General features: G+C 43.7%; 2 protein-coding genes across 2 annotated transcripts; one reads left to right on the top strand and one right to left on the bottom strand.

Annotated features, from left to right (window-relative positions):
- Positions 1–37: 37 nt before the first annotated feature.
- On the top strand, positions 38–18,552 carry tdrd9 (tudor domain containing 9). The gene is made up of 35 exons (XM_076108090.1): positions 38–165; positions 5,165–5,247; positions 5,368–5,432; positions 5,942–6,163; positions 7,562–7,684; positions 7,863–7,943; positions 8,024–8,188; positions 8,263–8,366; positions 8,440–8,559; positions 8,729–8,813; positions 8,891–8,948; positions 9,033–9,137; positions 9,226–9,323; positions 9,422–9,553; positions 10,348–10,510; positions 10,688–10,751; positions 11,911–11,974; positions 12,058–12,102; positions 12,441–12,494; positions 12,848–12,964; positions 13,104–13,211; positions 13,765–13,865; positions 13,988–14,158; positions 14,751–14,862; positions 14,991–15,206; positions 15,487–15,576; positions 15,669–15,926; positions 16,369–16,536; positions 16,906–16,976; positions 17,057–17,166; positions 17,440–17,536; positions 17,629–17,767; positions 18,056–18,174; positions 18,260–18,332; positions 18,454–18,552. The coding sequence occupies exons 1-35, from the start codon at positions 38–40 to the stop codon at positions 18,550–18,552; spliced, it is 4,008 nt and encodes a 1,335-aa protein (XP_075964205.1).
- rd3l (RD3 like) lies at positions 2,086–3,369 on the bottom strand. Its single transcript, XM_076108352.1, has 2 exons — positions 3,056–3,369; positions 2,086–2,449 (listed from the first exon to the last, which is right to left on the bottom strand). Exons 1-2 carry the CDS (start codon positions 3,367–3,369, stop codon positions 2,086–2,088), a joined length of 678 nt encoding a protein of 225 aa, XP_075964467.1.
- Positions 18,553–18,737: the final 185 nt, after the last annotated feature.

The following is an 18,737-nucleotide window of genomic DNA, read 5'->3' as shown; positions in this document are numbered from 1 at the left end:
ACTACTAAAAAATTAGAGAATTTCAAACGCCAACAAGATGAAGAAAGTGGTTACTGCAGAACAAATTTCGAAGTGGTTCACCTCGGGGACGGCTTTTGCTAACATTAAACTCACAGAAAAAGCGGTTGAAAGAAAGTCCGATGAAGCGTCGTCGAAAGACTCCAGGTGAGAGAAACGTTAGTCAACGTCAACTGTGACGTTAGCTTAAAAAATGCTAACCTCATGCTAGTTAGCTTCCTTTGAGCCCAATTGTACTGTTCCAGTAACAGACAAATAATCCTGGCTACAGGTATCACTTCTTCTATCGTAGCTACACTCACTGGTTGAAAATACTATATTGCACATAATGCTCGAAGATGTCCTCTGGGGGTGCAGAGTTTTAGCTAACATTTGTTACGGTAACGCTAAATCAATTAACTGTCTGTCGGTAAACTAGCTAAATGGTTTATTAAGATGTCTTAACTCTCCCAGCATTATATATGCATGCCACTAGTTTCGTAAGAGCAGATACACTGTATCACTTCGCTTGTGTTACAGTGTCACGGTAACGAGTTTTTCGCGCCAGTAGATTAACGTTACATACCGTCAAGATGCGTTCACGTTAATCGCGTCATTCGCGCCGCGTTATCGCGCAGAAGAGGGGGCGTGGCTTATCGCCCTGGAAGCCGTTATTCACTTAAGCCATTTATTTCCGCCATCAACCATGGAAGAAATACTTGTTGTGGAAGTCCCAGATATTCCGGGGAAACTAAATCCTTCTTGTCTGGGTTCATAACATAGCTGTGGATGTTATCGAGCTGTATTCACTATCTAGCAAGCCACACGGCAGCTGGATTACTACAGCTGTATGAACACAAAATAAACTGATTTAACTGCAATTATCGGACAAAAAGGGATGCCGAAATAATTACGTAATGATGCTGATTTGTAAAAATCTCCGCAAGACGAAAAGTAAATAACTTTTAAAATACTTGTTTACAATACTGAGGACATGACCTCAGTGTCAAACCTGTGGGCCACAGCATGATGAACACGTTAGGAGACAACAACAAAGATCTACTGAACAAACTGTTAATTTTTTTAAAGGGATGCCGAAATAATTACGTAATGATGCTGATTTGTAAAAATCTCCGCAAGACGAAAAGTAAATAACTTTTAAAATACTTGTTTTCGCAATGGAGCTCGGCTCTATCGGTGCTAGGCTATGCTAACATTGTAGCAGCTCTATTAACACTCATCTAGGCGTCGATACGGCAGCGTCTTTTTCATTGTTTGTACCATATGGTTTACCCACAATCTAAATTGCCAAAGCTACGTTTTTAGTGCTTGTCTCTAAAATGAATACACGATATAAAGCGTTACAGGGCTGTATCCTGGCTACTCTCGACTGCTAGGAAAAGTACTCCAATTGAAATGTATTTAGTCTGAAAACACCTAGATCAATTAAAACCCTTCATTTTGTTTTTTTTGTAAAAATTTACCATTTTCCCAGTTACCTGAAATTCCCAGAAAACAATACTGAGGACATGACCTCAGTGTCAAACCTGTGGGCCACAGCATGATGAACACGTTAGGAGACAACAACAAAGATCTACTGAACAAACTGTTTATTTTTTTACAAAGTTTTCCATAATCTTTTTTTTTAATTCTTTAAGGCTTTAAAACCTGTTAAAAAAAAAAAAAAAATCTAGGATGGGAACATCATTCTTTGGTTAAACTTTTCGGATATTTCTCATGCATGTCTTCACATCCTGTGCCCTTATGACGTCATTCTTGCCACCTGACAATACACGTTTGTAATATATGGCCAACTGTACAAAGTCTGATTGAGGTTTTTATTCTAGAAAAGAGAAAATCAGTCAGTCTACTAAGTAGAGTCTAAAAGAGCAGGCGTCTAACTAGTTATTGTCATGAAACGGTTCAATACATTGTCCACCTAGCCTAAAGTTGTGCTTTTATTTTTGGTCACAAGCTATGATACCTAGCTTAATATAAATAATCAAGTTTTTGCATCTTGTCTCCATGATATGGACGTGGTAACTGTACTTTCTTGTGTTAAACACAAACCCGCAGCAGAGCTTCCTTTCACAGTGTAGTGCTGTACGTCCCTGAGGGCCTTAGAGGAACTGGGTAGTAATCTGGGAGGTCCCAGTCTCTGTTGGACCCTGCGAACAAACCGGAGTGCCGCATGGCCCGATCCACATATCCAGAGATTGTTGGGATCTCCTCCCTTGGGTGGTCTCTACAGTTGGGGACGGCGGGTGTTACGAAGCCCTGCTTCATTATGTAGCAGCTGGTCCAGGCGTCCGTTGGTCGGAGCTCTGCTGCCTGCACTGAGAAGTTCTCCTCTTCATGCTCCTTTTGGCTCAAGAAGTCTCTGAGCACCTGCTTGAAGACAGAAGCCAGCTCCCAGGGCCTAATGTTGTTAGTGGCAAGCACCTCACGAAACCTATGGAAGGAATCGACCAATAGAGTCAATCAAACACTTGTTGACATAGCAAGGATTTGCATCAGCACAATGTCAGTGTACCACATTTTCTATTGGCACTTTATAATATTGTATAATTGAACCAGGAGTCTCTCGTAGTTTAAAGAATGACATGTTTAGGACAACAGCACAGCCTTTTAGAAATGGTACAAACACATTTCTCACTAAATATGTTGTTCTTTGATGATGTGCTTATGTAAGCACATAGTAGTGACCCAGGAATTTAATGGGAAATGAGTAAGTAGGTCACAGTGCTCAACCATGTAGAACAATGTTTGTTATATCATTATGGCTAACATAGAGATGATGAGTAGAAACCCCCGGCCGTCTGGCTTCACTCAGCCTTACAGAGCATCCTTCACCTTCACATGTTCACACCCAACATCGCCTGCCCCTGTGACAGTAACACGTAACGGCTTTCTTGGCAGATTGCCCTGCCTCCCTTTTCCCTTTGGGTCTTCTCTGCTGTGCCTGCTGTCAGGCCTTGTGTTGACGCAGTAGCAGCTAGCCACTGTTGACAGCATACTAATGTGAGGAAGGAGCATGGCATGGGCCGCAGCCAAGCACCTTGAGAGCACAGTGGCTGCGTGGACGGGTGGAATCTGGGCACACAGGAACTCCAGCTGGTGTAGCTCTGATGTGGGGATGAGGGTCCGTAACCTGGGGTACTTTTGAAACCAATGGAGGCCCAGGGCGCCGTGGGCCAGCCTGTGCTCTCGATCCAGTACCCTCACCAACCGCTCGCGCTCCTCCACATGCCACAGGAGCTCTCTGATCAACATGCGACTGGGCACGACCACCGAGGTCTTTGGAGGTGCCGCTTCTTCTCGAGCCTGCACTTTTGTTTCATGGGACCATTTCATCCAGCTGAACAGGGGCATGGCAGTTATAGCACACGGTCCTGAAGAACTAAAGAAATAAGAATTATTTGTTAGTCCGGACCATCATCACTGTTTTAACACATTTGAATATGTTGCAATATCTGTTTCTCTCGAGGTTGCACCTACAAATGACAACATAGCATTAAACCATGTGACGGACTGCATAAAAGCAGATACAGCAAAAACTAAAGAAGAGAACATGAGAGGGAGAAAAGTAATGCTGGAAAATTAAATATGATTACAAAATTAGTCAAAATCAATAATTTCCTGTTCCTGATCATGAGAAAAAATAAATATATATCTAGATATATATATATCCAGCCCCTATTTCAGACAAAATTTCGGCTTCAAAGACCACAGAGAATTGTGTGAGAATACCGCAACCTCAATTCTTTGAGTGAGAACATGTTGATTTTCATTTTATCCATAACTATGTAGCCCTATTATAATAAACATTTTAAGGTTAACAGTGAAAGATGATCACCCCGTAACCAAGCTGACGTCTGGTCCCTGCCTGCTGCTCTGATTGCCTTCAGTTCAAGTCAATCTCGGTGAAAGACGATGTCCCAGGTGTAAGTATTTGGCCTTTTTCCCCAGACTGATGGATCCAACACAGCGTCCACCTGGGATTCAGATGGATTACACCCCCTGCAGGGTCAGAGGTCAGCCTCACTGAACCCAAACCGTTTGTGTGACTTCACACATCGTAAGGTTGCAAAACAGAGCTTTTCATTCGATTTAACTCCAGTACTTAAACTGCTGTCAGTCATCCAGCATGTGCAGGAAGAAATCATCACAGTAACATCTTGCTGAAAACTGAAAGGAAAGATTTGTACTTACATGTGAAAACTGCAACGCTGATGCTTTTGTGAGATATTGTGCGAAGATCAGCTTTTCACAGAGTACAGCCTCCAGCTCCTTGTCTCCATGGGTCAGTTCATGTGAACTTCATTCCTTCCTTTGCTGTCGACTACGTCCCTTTGTGTCAACCGCCATCCAAGGAGCTCTCGTGTATCGGCAGAAATCCTCCAATGTCTTGGCTGTTGGAAGCGTTTTTCCTCTTTGTGTTATAGCTGTTGTCTTGTCCCTATCGTCCCTCCCACTGCTCCTGTCATGCTGACTTTCTCCAGGAGAGTTGGTCACACATTGCTAACTGACTAAGAGCTGTCACCTCTGCTTTCACCCCACTCGCACGCTCCTCTGTGCAGTGTGCAGCTTTGTTGTAAGGTCAGCGGCTTTTGAAGCTTGCACGGAATGTGTGCATTGGAGAGAAAGGAAGAGAGCGAGAGTGCATGTGTGCACAAGCCGTGGGTGTGTTGCATTTGTGCTCCTCTTAGTATTGTCAGGGTTTTTTTTCCTGCTGATAAAATCCTTCCCCCCACTTGGAAGAGAGCGAGAGGCAGAGGCAACTGGGAATGCTCTCCCGACCACAGTGCTGTGGGCCTTGTCCACCAGAGGGAAAGACGAGAGGAGGCAGAGAGTCGAATGTGCAAACTTACAAATTACCAAGTAATGATGTGGGTAGAGCTGCTGGTATTTCCACCCATTGTGAACGTTTGGTTTAAGCTGCTATAAAGCTTAGCCTTGTAGTTTTAGCAGGTTACTCTACATGCATCATTTTTATTCTGTAATTGCATGTTTTTGACCACAATGCTCCTTGGGAGTTTGACAGTTAGGCTTTCTGAGATGAGACTAGTTGGTGTAAACTGAACAATTGTTTTTTTTATTGCAATTCATTGGTTAATAGAGCCTTAAAAATTATTAACTGCTTAATGTTGCTTCAATTTTGTTTCAGCCAATCAGACGTTCCTGAAGAGGGCAGCCTAAAAAATGTGAACTCTGATGGAGGTTGGTTTAAAACACCAGAATGTGGAGGGAGTGAGTATTAAACTTTGTGTTGGCTTGTTCTTATCCCACACCATACTCACTGACAGGAATCTGCCTCCTGCCCAAACCAGTCTCACCCGGTTTCTTGTGCATTCCATTCTGTGTCCTTAGGTCCTGCTCCTCCACTTGCCAGCTACGAGTCCCCCAGCTTGCCCGTCACCAAAAACAGAGAGCAGGTAAAATACACCATCCACATGCCCTCCACCCCGCAGCGTGATGGTCTGAAAGTACTCTCTCATTCTCCTGTAGTGCTTTCTATTTTGGTCATGTAAGGAGTTTTACTGACATTACCATTATGTCCTGAGGACTCTGGTGCACTTAAGCTTTTACTGTTTGCTCAAGATTAAGTCAATGTAATTTCAGGTTGCAGAACAACAGCCAACTTTAACCTGACCTGTCTGAAATGTCCTGTAGTCTAATAAGGAGTGGTGTGTGTAAATGTCAGGAGCTCATGCTGTCATTGAAGCCGTACTTTCTTTATGCAGATTATAAAGTGTGGACTTCCGGTTACAAATCAGCTTAGCGCACCCATCTGCTGTACAATGTCATCATATGTTTCTAAATGTGATATGATACAAATGTCCAAATGGGGTTTCTATTTTTGTTGACGTTTTTTCTTTTAACTGTGCACATGTGTTGTGCTTGTGTTTTATATGTTTGTGTGTGTATATGTGCTTTTTTGCAGCTGATTTCCTTCATAGAAAACAACTCTGTAGTGATCATTCAAGGAGCCACAGGCAGTGGCAAGACCACCCAGGTGCCACAGTACATTCTGGACCACTACAATGAGAAAAACTCCTCGTGCAACATTGTGGTCACCCAACCACGCAAAATTGGGGCCTCCAGTGTTGCCCGATGGGTTGCCACCCAGCGGAAGTGTACCCTGGGTAGTCTGGTGGGATATCAGGTTAGTGCAACATTGAGACAGAATCTGATGAAGGTAAACTGTTCATTACAGATAAATATGTGAGCCTGTACATATGCTCATAGCTCCTACCACTTATTTTGTTGTTGTTTAATTAAAAAGGGTATAAAAAAACCGCTTGCACCAAAAGCACTCATTTTGCAAAACATTATTTATTCAAGTTTCTCGCCGACACTACACTATATCAGAAATGGCGACTAAAGCATAAATGCTGATGTCCTGATCGCATATTTTACTGAATATTGACGGATAACGATGTCAGTAAAACTTTATTTCATACGGTGATGTTTAACGTTAAACTGTTCACGTGTGTGCCGAACAGTGAGGAGTGATCCGTTTCACCACTAGTTGGAGCCTGGGATGTCACCATTGAGATTTTGATATCATGATTATTGTTAGAGTAAATATATCACAGTTTCACGGCTTTCACGGTTACACTACTTAAAAATAATTTATAATGGTTCTATGACAATAGGCCATCCAGAACGTAGGCTCCACAGACAGAGAGAGGGAACGACAGCTCCACCAACAGTCAGTTAGTATTATGATATCCGAAATAAACAGTAACATGTCGTGAACTACTCCGCCGGCAAATTTAACACTGTTTTGGTCCAGCTACTAGTTAGCTAGTAGTTTTTTTTTACTTGAATTGGGCATAAAGGGATGTATGATTTATCTTGAAGATGTTGGAAATTATTCGAAGTGTTCCCCCCCTTTGTAGTCCATCAACAGCATTCTTTGGATATCCATCTTGTACAACGACTCCCTCGTCATTTTGTAGATTTCCAAAATACTCCCACATTGCCGATTTAGGGCTCTTTTTTTTGGTGGATAAAAGGCTGAAATGTCTGACATTTTGAATTATTGGAAGAGAGCTCTTTCTTTGTTCCCTCTCCTAATGTTTGTCTTTGAAAGCTGTGCAGTCAGTGCATGGAAAGTTATTTTATGCTCAAAGTTGAATCGGCGAACCGAGACGTATTTCCCTGAGGTCAACCTCTGGGTAGCAATGGATTTCATTCCAGGTCATTTCCTCCATGACCAACCAGTCATGTTGGCTTTGCAAATATTCGTTTTTAAGACACTGGCAGAAGTTAAGGCCGAAAGCTACTGTGAAGGAATCGCATAACAAAAGAAGAAAGAAAAGAAGATTTGGAAATTGTAGTTTGCTCGGTAAGTCAATGTGCAGTGTTGCTGTACATTAGCGTTGATATGGCAGTGCATTAAGATGCTGTGTTCAGATGATAGGAGTCATAGATTGTGATCATCTGGTCGAGTAAAACAACAAGAAACAAAACAAACGGATGTTGCCGTTGCCGTTTGTCAGATGTCCCGGTGAGAGTGCCAAAAAGAGGTGTGTGTCTTTGCGTGTGTGTATTCCAGGTTGGACTGGAAAAGATGGCTACTGAGCACACACGGCTCATCTACATGACTCAAGGAGTGCTGCTGCAAAAACTGGTTTCAGCCAAGTCCCTCACAGAGTACTCCCACATTTTCGTCGATGAGGTGCATAAACATGAGGCAGAGGATTTTCTCTGTTAGCCCGGCTTCTGTTTGTTGTTTTGTAGATTTTGTTTTATGGTAAAAAAAAAAATGCAGTTCCCTGATGTTACACTGTGTTTAATATAAGTTTATCATTTTATTTTGTTAGAGTAAGTGTAAGTGTACTTTGCCTTTGCCCAAGGTTCATGAGCGTACGGAGGACATGGACTTTCTCCTGCTGGTTTTGAAAAAACTTCTTCACTCCAACTCGTGTTATGTCAAGGTAATTCAAGATCAAGTAAAATCCCTCTTCTGTGCTCCTTTTGCATCAGTTGGACTTTCACAGGACCTGTGTGCTTTCAGATCATCCTCATGTCAGCCACCATTGACGCCAAACAGTTTGCCGAGTACTTCGGCACCCCATTTCATGGCAAAATGATCCCTGCCTATGTGTTTGAAGTGGAGGGGACACCGTATGCCATTGAGGAGTTTTACCTGGATGACCTCCAAACACCGTTTACAAGCAGGGTAATGAGATGGGAAATGTTTTCTGTGCTGAAGCCAAATAGCTAATGTGTGAATGTTGTGTGTGTCTGTATCAGACTGAGCTGCTTCATCTAGATGACCCTCGCATTTCAGTGGAGATGTACAATGTCGCCATCAGTCTCATCCAGGGCTTTGATGAGCTGGAGGGCAAAGATTCCAGGTGAGGCCTTCGTATTTCAGCAGACTTGACTGCTTTAACAAAGTAATGATCATGTGTGTTTTTGTTTGAGCAGCAAAGCAGGAACAGACGGTGGCATGACTTTCTCAGAGCGGGGCAGTGTGCTGGTTTTCCTTCCTGGTATAAACGAGATAAACTACATGCAGGAGGCCTTGGCCAAGCTGGTCAACAAAAGGTGAGTTGTTGAGATGATCTCTTTGTTGAATCGTACCCTGTAGTTAATACCTATTTATTCTTTGTCATATAAGACAAGTCAGTTTTGTGTAATTCAAAGGGCTTGTTCACCGGTTACTTTTTACTTGTGTTGAATGTTTACCGTTACTGCATGTGCTGCTGCTGTTCAGATTGCAGGTTTATCCTCTCCACTCCTCTGTGACTCTGGAGGAGCAGAATGGTGTGTTTCTGTTCCCTGTCCCCGGATACAGGAAGGTGAATAGCATTTATCTTATTCTGTCTCAAGTGTGTTCCTAGTAGCTGCTGTACCGACGGTCTCCTCATCTTAACAGGTCATCCTTTCCACCAACATCGCTGAGAGTTCGGTGACTGTTCCAGACGTCAAATATGGTTCGTTTTTTATCTATTCCCTTCCTCTATGGTTTATAAAAAAGTATTTTTAAATCGTAACTGTATTGGTGCTTTTTTCTTCAGTGATTGATTTCTGCCTCGCCCGTCACATGGTCTGTGATCGAGATACTAATTATCAGTCTCTGCGTCTCACCTGGGCATCCAAAACCAACTGCAACCAGCGTCGAGGTACAATACTTTAGAGCAGAACTTTACCTCCGAAGTGTAAGCCTCTGCTCACTTCTGTCCTTCTGCACTCATCTCCCCTCTCTGTCAGGAAGGGCAGGTCGGGTTTCTAAGGGCTACTGTTACCGCCTTGTTACCAAAGAGTTCTGGAGGAATGACATCCGAGACTACATGATCCCTGAGATGCTGGTAAGAGAATGTCCACTTGCCAAGAGATTTCTTTCTCTTTTTTTTTTAAACGCTGCTTTGACCCTAATAGGACAACCTTCTGTTTGCCTTCCTCTCAGCTTGCCCCGCTGGCCACCATCCTGCTGAAGGTTAAGCTGCTGGATATGGGAGACCCCCGCTCTATCCTTTCCACGGCCCTCTCACCCCCCAACCTCAGTGACATAGTGAGGACAGTGCTCCAACTCAAAGAAGTAAATAAGTACAGTATATAGATTGATGATACTTCCCTTGGAGAGCCCTTAATGTCTAGTCAAGTATGAGGCTTTAATGCTGTATTTGGGCTGGCAGCTGACCACACAGATCTGTCACTGAGTGTTACACCAGGAGTTCTCAGCATGAGTCTGTTAGGTAAGGGTGATGAAGGGCAGTGTTGTGTCATGTATGTTTGTGTGTGGAAGGTAAAGTGAAATATGTGAATGATAACTCTGGTTACCTTTTTTTCTTTTATACCATCTTTCAAAACCAAGTTTCAAAGTGCTCTGCAAAGGCATTCCAGGACCGTGTGGTCAAAGTGAAAAACACCGCAGTGATAGCACAACAAATTATGTAACCAGGAAATGTGAATACAGACAACAAGACCAAGGATAAATAGACAGATACAAGTTGTAATATGTAACAAATTTTTACAATTTTAGATGGTAATTTTAAAAGATGTTACTGAATCTGAATCTAGTCTGATATTCTCAGACACTACAGATCCTCGTCAGTAAAAACCCAGCCATCTTTAGTCCTGAGGATTTAGAAACGGCGTGCGATCTCTGTCTGAGGATCTCAGACATATACAACCATGAAGTGTGTATCAGTCAGTGTTCCAGTGAATTCATAAAACTAACGGGTAAATAGCCAAGGGGAAACGTATGTAAGTATCAGTCATTTCATGTCTAAAGCCTTGAATATTTGATGTCAAACTGTTAAGTAAGGAAAGGTTTTAGGAGCTGATATAAAGGCTGTTGTCTTGATACTAGCTGGATGTTTCATTTTGTAGATGGGTGCACTGTCTGCCAAAAGTGATGGCAGGGGTCACAGTGACGACGGCGAGCTGACGTTCCTGGGCCGAGTGCTGGCCCACCTACCCGTCAACGTGTGCCTGGGGAAGATGATCGTCCTGGGCCACATCTTTGGCTGCCTGGACGAGTGCCTCATCATAGGTCAGTCTGTCATTATGCAACCGCAATGGACCTCAGTCACTGCATATGCACGTGTTCACAACAAATCAATCTGTCATGACAGCACTCTTGAAAATGTGTTTATGTACACAACCATCAACATAAATATTGATGTGATGTGTTTTTGTGGGCGACAGTAAGAATTTCTCTCATCCTCAGCTGCCTCGCACTCTCTGAAGAGTTTCTTTGCCATACCATCCATGCAGCAGCTTGCTGGCCACAGGTGAGTCACCCCCAGCTGCTGCACTGATTCACAGGCTGTCAGTGTAGATCAGTGTAGATCAAGATGTTTTGGACATTATGTTGTCATGTAACCTACTCCATGATGTCCAGACCTATCGATTTGACTATTAGCCTACTTTTCCAGCTTAAGTGCCGTCAGTGTTTTGTGGATAATGATTTGTCTTGCAGTTCAAAACAGACGTTTAGTCAAAACACAATACCATCTCGTGGGCCGTACGGTGGTGTGGTTGCTAGCACTGTCGCCTCACAGCAGGAAGTAAAAGTCGTAGCAGGTTTGATTCCGGGGCTATACAGGCCTTCTGTGTGGAGTTTGCACGTTGGCCATGTTGGCCAGAACATGCGTGGGTTCCCACAGTCCAAAGACATGCAGCTTAAGTTAATTGATGACTCTAAATTGCCCGTAGGTGTGAATGTGAGCGGGAATGAGTGATAGTCTGGCTACCTGTCCATGGTGTACCCTGCCTTCAGCTGGGATCGGCTCCAGCAACCCTGAACATGATAAGCTAATGGTTGGATGGACAATGCATCTCTGTGGACATACAAAACACTGACGAAAAAATAAATAAATAAAGAGTAGAAAGTGTGTGAGAAAGTATTTATAGATCTTTTTAAAGTCTCTGTCATAGCATATCCGATATCAATCCACTGTTATATGATAGACTAGCAGCGCCTCTCTGCTCTTTATCATCTATTTGGGCTTCTATCTATTTGTATCACGTTGTTTTTTTTCCCATGAGCTCCAACCGGAGGCTGCTTGCCCTTATGCTTTGTATTGATGAGGATGTAACCGGCGATAAAAGCACAACAAGCACCAGCAGCATTCAGTGTCCGCCCGGCCGATCTGCTCCCACAAATGGGCTTCATCGGTCTTTGTTAGGATTGTGTCTGTCTGACATATAAAGCTCAGGACAGACAGACTCGGCAAAAACAAGCTTCTCCATTTTCTACAGTGACCACCAGCGTCCTTCTGAAAAGCTCCTATTCAGAGCAGCCTCCCAAAAAAGGCTCGCACCATATGGACACAGGCCCTTTCGTCAGTCATCCTGCAACACATTTTCATCAGAATACACGCAGGCCAGACACAGATGTTGGATCTGTGTATTATACACTTTTGCACTAAATAATATTTATCATTCCAGGAGCAAGCTGGCCTTTGCCCGTGGCACACCAAGTGATTCCATAGGTTTTGTCAACGCCTTCAAGGTAATGTAACGCTCCAATGGATTTACATATTTTCCTGATGGCTGTTGTTTTTAAGACCCTTCCTTATTGTCTTTTACTGTCAGGCATGGCACCTATCCAGAAAGAAAGGACAGCTGAGACACCCAAAGGTGACGGAAACATCAACCCAAACCTGAGCTCACTGAAACACTCGCACATATATTTAAACAAAACTGATTTTCTTTTTTTAAGTGTTGAAAATAAGAATAGTCTGCTACTGTTGCTGTACAGAGCCACCCCTGTTTGAACTGCATTTAGTACGCTAAAGGGAGAATAGATGGTTTATTCAATTTCACCTCAGTTGGAGAAAAGTGTCTCTGCCTATCTTAACATTTAAACTATTCACAAAAGCTTTTTGTTTGGGCATTAAGAGTCAGTGCAGCACTCTCTTGTGTAATTATTTCTTGAAGTGTAAGAAATGTTTACCGTTGCTGCTTTCTTCTCTTAGGATGAGTTGGACTGGGGAAAAGAGAACTTCATTCAGATCAAGAGGATCAGGGAGGTACAGAGATGGAGCCGAGAGCTGAGTCACATGAGTTCATCAAGCCACATCACAGGATGTCTGTGTCATCACCCGTCCTAGTCTAACAGTGAACAACAGGCATCTTGTTTTTAGTCGTGTTACCAACAATGAAACTTCATGTAATCTGTGTAATGCTGTCAGTAGCAGAGGAGCGGGTGGGTAGTATTGACAGTGTTTAAACTTGGCCTTTAAGTTCCATTCCAGATTGTAGCTAGTTAATGATCATAGCCTCTTGGTGCACAGTTGACTGTTAAACATGTCTTGTTTTAAAGAGATAATATTTTGAATTTGAGCTGTAAAATATGATGGCTCAGAAGTAACTCCCTGTCCAGGTTGCAGAGCTGTACGAGGACCTGAAGAAGCGTGTGTCCCAGTTCAACATGCATGTGCCGGAGAGCATCCCCTCCTTGGATTACACCAGCGCACACAGGCAGAAGTTCCTTCTTCAGGTTAGAGCCCAGTGCTGCACGTTGTGTACATTAAGCTATACACTTCAGAGCCAGTCGTCGCTACTAATAATATATTCAGTTACTGAATAGACGCGCCTAAATACCAGTCTGTTTTAGGTTGCACCTCTCTCTGTCTTAGGTGGTCATTGCTGGTGCCCACTACCCCAACTACTTTGTCCAGGGAGACATAGATGAAGACCTGGCCATCAGGGAGTTGAGTGGCTATAACCCCAGAACAACAGTGATGGTACGACCCGGGATGTTGAGAGTAGGGCGGTACTGATATCTAATATTGGGCCAATCCTGACTTGAAAAGCTGGATCTGGCATTAGTGAAAAGTTACCAAGTTGCTAGTGTATGCTTTATTATTTTAGTAATAAATAACCATCCAGTAAATTTGAATTGATGTTTTTATTAGTTATATTTAGTTTGACAAAGTTAGGAAAGCAATGTTTAAGTCAAGCCTGATGTGGCCTTTTCCATAAAGGAATGATCACAGTCACTTCCACACAGTGATGAGGAATGCAGCTGTTTTAGTTGAACACTAGCATTGGATCAATACTCGGTATCAGCTGATATCCAAAGCCCAAGCTTGGGACTGAAAAAGCCAGATAGTTGCATCCCTAGTTGAGAGCCAAGAATTGATTACTATTCAAAATCATATCATCTTTATTGGCACTTTTCTGGAGTGTAATGATCATCGAAACCCTTATGGGCTGAGTGTGGCTTTCGTCTGTTAGCCCCATTACGTAGGATGCAGGGATATTGTAAAATAAAACCAGACCACGTGTTGTTTTCAGCTGAGGAACCTCCCTCCATACCCATTCCTGTACTACAAGCAGCTGCAGTCTCTGTTCCGTCTGTGTGGACAGGTCAAAGCCATTTCCTTTGAGAGCTCCAGGTAGTGAAAGCCACTGTTGCACATCATCAACTTTTTAAAATCTGCTCCATTTTATTTAAACAACATTGAAATGTGCATACTCATAATTGTGTGTGTGTGTGTGCGTGTGCGTGTTTTCCCAGAGCATATGTGGAGTTCTACAGGACAACCCACGATGCGGGGGTGGTGCCTGAGGTGTCTCTCGCCCTCCTCCTGGCACAGCATCAGGCTCCTATGGACCTGACTGTCTTCCCCATCGAGCAGATACAATCCTGTCCTGGGTGTAAACACATTACTAGCTTGAAATATTCACGGTATGGCACTCTTTACACATCATGGTGACCTTCTTTCTGCATGCAAAAAAATGTCATAGGAGGAAGAATATTCAACTGTGTCCGACTTTTGGGGCCTGAAGTGTCCCACCCTAACCGTCTTTTTGGAAAGTGGAACCCTCTGCACCACAGGCTGCATTGGTCAGTGCCCCTGCACTGAGCCTTAATATAATCTGACATGTTCACGCTCTGCATGACTCCAGCTATCACTTGGAGTCAGAGAGGGGAGGTTTCAGGCTGAGCCAGCACCAGCTTCTTCCTACCTCCCTCTGGGTAGGAGATGGGGTGACTTTGCACATTATTAGCTATCCAACAATAATACAATTCATCAACTATTCTCACTTCTGGCTTTGGCTTTAACAGTGATAATTCCACCCGCCTAAAAGTTTACAAATGTTGACATGTTGTGATTACCCTGAAATTGATTTGATGTTGTGCTTCTTATTATTCAGCATAATTGTTTTTAATGCTCCACTGGATTCAAGCATCCACCCTGCCGAAGTACTCCTATATGTTAGCAACACATACTGAAAAAACATTCAAGTTGAGTTCTCTACGTGCTGTTGCTGTGCAGGGTGAATGTCGACTTCCAGAGCCAGTCTGTCAGCCCAGTGGACCTGGTGAGCAAGGTGATTGACCCAGACAAGCTACCCCCCAACCTCTTGTTTGTGGTCAACATCACAGAGGTCAGTCCTTTACATTTAACTCGGTCAAACAGGTCAATTTCAAAAGAGATGTCTAGGTGTTGGGTTTTTGATTAAATGTTTGAATCTTGAGTGGTTGTGTCCTCTCGTGACTCTGATCTCTGCGTCAGGTGGTGGAGGTCGGTCATTTCTGGGGCTTCCGAGGAGACGACGCCAGCTTGGAGAAGCAGCGCCATCTGACAGCGGAGATAAACTCCTGTACGCTGCACCCTGTAACCGTGTCGCTCTACCCCAACCTGCTGTGTCTGGCTCCTTACTCTGAGATCAACGAGCAGAACATGTACTACCGCGCCAAGATCCTGCACATGCGTGGCAATACGGTGGAGGTGAATATTGCTCACAAGCTGCAGCTCTCAACATGTCGCACCCATTCAATTTTTCTCATTACGAATCTCCTTTGCTTCTCTACTGTGGACATGTGTCTGTGTTTTGTACTCATGCAGACAAAACATTTCACAGACATACCATTGTCTCCAGGTATTCAGGCTCAAACGTTTAAAACTGACCTCAGTGTTAGTCTTTAAATCATTCTTAACAGCAGTATGTGATAGCAGTTGCTGGTGTAACTTCATGTACCAGAGCGTAAGATATGTTGTTATCCTGCAGGTGGTCTTCTTGGACTTCGGCAACACCGCGGTTGTCGCCTGCAGCAGCCTCAGGGAGCTCCCGTCTGACCTCCTGTCTCACCCATTCCAGGTAGTGGTCAGAGAATGATGGCACACGTATCTGTTCATCTGTCCAACCTGTGAACTAACAGTAGCACACAAACACTCTGCTCATGGTCTCAGGCGGAGGAGTTCCAAGTTATTGGAATGCATCCGTCAGCCAAGTCTATCATCCTGGGGAACCAGTGGAGCAGCCAAGCCCGCGATCGGTTCATGACACTCGTGAAGGGCCATTCACTCATCGTGTCGCTGTACTCCATCCTCCATGGTGTCACTCGTGTGCAGCTGCTCAGCAACACAGAGACGACCAACACCAGTGTGTTGGACATTATGGTGGAAGGCGAACATGCTGTGAAGGCCGAAGAGAGCTTAGATTCCAAGGTAACGCACCATTTGGGAGCTCAGGTTGTCCCACGTGAACTGTATTAGGCAGTGTGCAATATAGAAATCAATCATAGCATACTTATAGCAATACTTAACCTAAATATGTCCTTTTAGTGTCAACGACTTGCCCCTTGCGAGCTTGTTATTCTCCTCTTCAGAGGAAGAGCAGTGGATGTGGTCAGCCTGGATTAACATCAGTTACAGTGCACCTCAAAGTTTTAATGACTCATATACGGCATCACAACATCCACAGACATTAACCAAACCTACAGCGCATTGGACTTGAAACGTGTAGGGTGGAGAATGAATTTAGCATTGTTGTGTTGAGACAAAACTTAACTGAATTATCTCAATCCTGCGGGCCCAGATTCATAAATGTCCATTAAAATGACGTGCGCCCTTCTCAATATAGACGTCTCTTTTTTGTGTGCACTTGCAGCAAAACCATGAAGCTCTGATGTCCCTGTACAAGGACATGGAAAGCGGTACATATGTCTCCAACGCTGCCAGCAGCTCCTGGAAAGAACGCAAGAAAGAGGAGAAGCAGCTCGTTGACGACCTACTCGCCCACTTTTCCAAAAGCCGCCAGTCCCAATCCAAGACGAAGGCAAGATGCCCTCCAGTTTACAGAATATTCATATCATATCTGGACTGAAATATTTTCAAGAACATTATTACAAAGTGCTTTAAAGAAAAACAGTAGCAGGAATTAAAAACAAATAATTACAATCAATAAAGAGAGGAGGGATTTAAAATAGGACACAGAGTCTAAATGTCTGAGATGCTGATATTGTGGGGTTGATGACGTCATCACCTCTGCACTGTCTGTCGCTCTCTGTTTGTCCATGAGATGGAGCCATTTCAGTTCATGTGTTGAGTTCATTCAAAGCCACACCCATCCTGTCTGATGAGCAGAACAATGATGACATGAAGTCACGTGATGTGTCTGACTGCAGCCTTCCTTCTAACACCACAGGTTCCTCTGCATGGACCATACAGTCCTTATAAGGTCAACTTCCACAGCTTGACCAACAAGACCTCCTACAAGTAAGCAGTTACGTACACAACGGCCAAATTAACATCCAGGTTATGAATGAGGCTCATTGCTTGTGTGTGTCCTCCTGCAGGACAGTGTGTATCGAGAGATCCAGCATCAACTCCTTGGCCCTGAATGAAAACCCTCAAAACAAACATCAGAGGATGCTGGTGGCTGGGAGTGTGTCAGTCAACTCCACAGGTACCAGACACAGCATCACCTCCTAAGTACATAGCCATTAGTGTCTGACTGCACATGCTCCAGGTTCGTTCCACACACACTGGATACTACCTGCCCAGCACCAGACGGCATACAGACAAAGTTAGCGACTAGCTGGTGAACATAATGTCTGTATGTCTCCGTGTCGGCTGAATGTGAAAACATGCCCTTTTGTTCAGTGGTTGCCGAACCTTTAGTGGCCTTCTAAATGTCAACATCAACTATAGCCGCTTTAAATGTGTGGTTGTGTTGCAGGGGACCGTATTCTACTGAAAGACACCTCCATCATGCCAGACATCCCTGGACTGCCTGCACTCCTAACCATGCTCTTCACCCCCATCATGGAGTTACGGTAAGTCAGACACACACTTATAACTGCACACCTTTTTAAAAGCAGCATAATCCAAACACCCATGTTAATATTCCCCGCCCATATTTTTGTAGCACCAATGAAGCGAGGACGTGCTACACTGGCGCCCTCTGTGGCTTGGGCTGGAACAGTCAAACACAGCAGGGCATCCTCCCCGAGCATGACATCGAACTCACCTTTGATGTCAAAGTTGACGTAGAAGACATAATTGAGGTAAAAGTGTTACTTTTTGGAATCTAAATAAGATTTTGCAGTATGGTTTTTGTTATCGTCAGTATTTCGACTATAATACATATCTAAAACTGTAGTATAATAGCAGTAATATATACTACAGATCATATTGTACCTTGTAGTATTGGTACTGGTGTGCAACTGATTCTTGTCTATTAAATACCACCAATCTACGATATGATATCTATGATACCTTAATGCCTATATTACACGATAAAGCGTTCTCGTATGTGTATTACTGATGAGTTCTGTGTTTTGTTTCTGTTTTAGATAAACGCCCTGCGAGGGGCTATAAACCGTCTGGTGTGTGAAGGGCCCAATGGGACGCTGCATCTGGGGCGCGACAGGATAAGCCAACTGCAGGACGACTGCAGGGACTGCCTCACCAGGTCACATACGTACACCCACAGAAATCAGCAAGAAGTTCAATCAATGTGTATGGAGTTATAGATCTGTCTCTATTATGCAATGCAGGCTTTTCACCAAGTCACCGCCAAGGGAAGCTGATACTCAAGTGTACTACGAGAAAACTGAGAAATGGAACCAGGTACGGTCCATGATAGAAATCCTGCATTTAAAAAAATTATGACTTTTTCTTTGATCGTCAGCCCTGATGCATGCTTTTTGAGCACATTTGAGCAATGCGTGTTTGTGTCATGATGATGCAGGTGGATCCTGCTCTGAGGATGGATATTGTAGAGCCGGGTGAAGGAAGGGCCAGAGGCGTTCTCTTCCAGCTGCATCCCGTCACCCTCCTCAACTGCTAAAATCAGCCGTGCTTCTTGCATTTGTGTTCAATTGGAACAGATTGTAATGTTCTATAAGCAGTTTTGATTGCTTCATTTTTTATTTATTTATGTTTAGAGGAGTATACTTTTTAAGTTCAAATGGGTCTGTAGCATTCAACAGTACAGCAATATCCTCACTCCTTACTTTGTTGTTTGCAGCTGCC

The sequence above is a fragment of the Anarhichas minor genome, unplaced genomic scaffold (assembly GCF_050575085.1).
Source record: "Anarhichas minor isolate MPS153535 unplaced genomic scaffold, ASM5057508v1 ptg000040l, whole genome shotgun sequence".
Classification (NCBI taxonomy): Eukaryota; Metazoa; Chordata; class Actinopteri; order Perciformes; family Anarhichadidae; genus Anarhichas; species Anarhichas minor.
The sequence above is the reverse complement of the archived record's forward strand: the minus strand, read 5'-3'. Positions and strand labels throughout refer to the sequence as shown.

Bases quoted from the DNA above. Each gene is read 5' to 3' on its own strand.
- tdrd9 (XM_076108090.1), top strand. From the start codon at position 38: ATGAAGAAAGTGGTTACTGCAGAACAAATTTCGAAGTGGTTCACCTCG. The intron at 8,367-8,439 runs GTGAGGCCTTCG...TTGTTTGAGCAG, and splicing joins CTGGAGGGCAAAGATTCCAG to CAAAGCAGGAACAGACGGTG. The intron at 15,577-15,668 runs GTAGTGGTCAGA...TCATGGTCTCAG, and splicing joins TCCTGTCTCACCCATTCCAG to GCGGAGGAGTTCCAAGTTAT.
- rd3l (XM_076108352.1), bottom strand. From the start codon at position 3,369: ATGCCCCTGTTCAGCTGGATGAAATGGTCCCATGAAACAAAAGTGCAG. The intron at 2,450-3,055 runs GTGCTTGGCTGC...TTCCTTCCATAG, and splicing joins GCAGCCACTGTGCTCTCAAG to GTTTCGTGAGGTGCTTGCCA.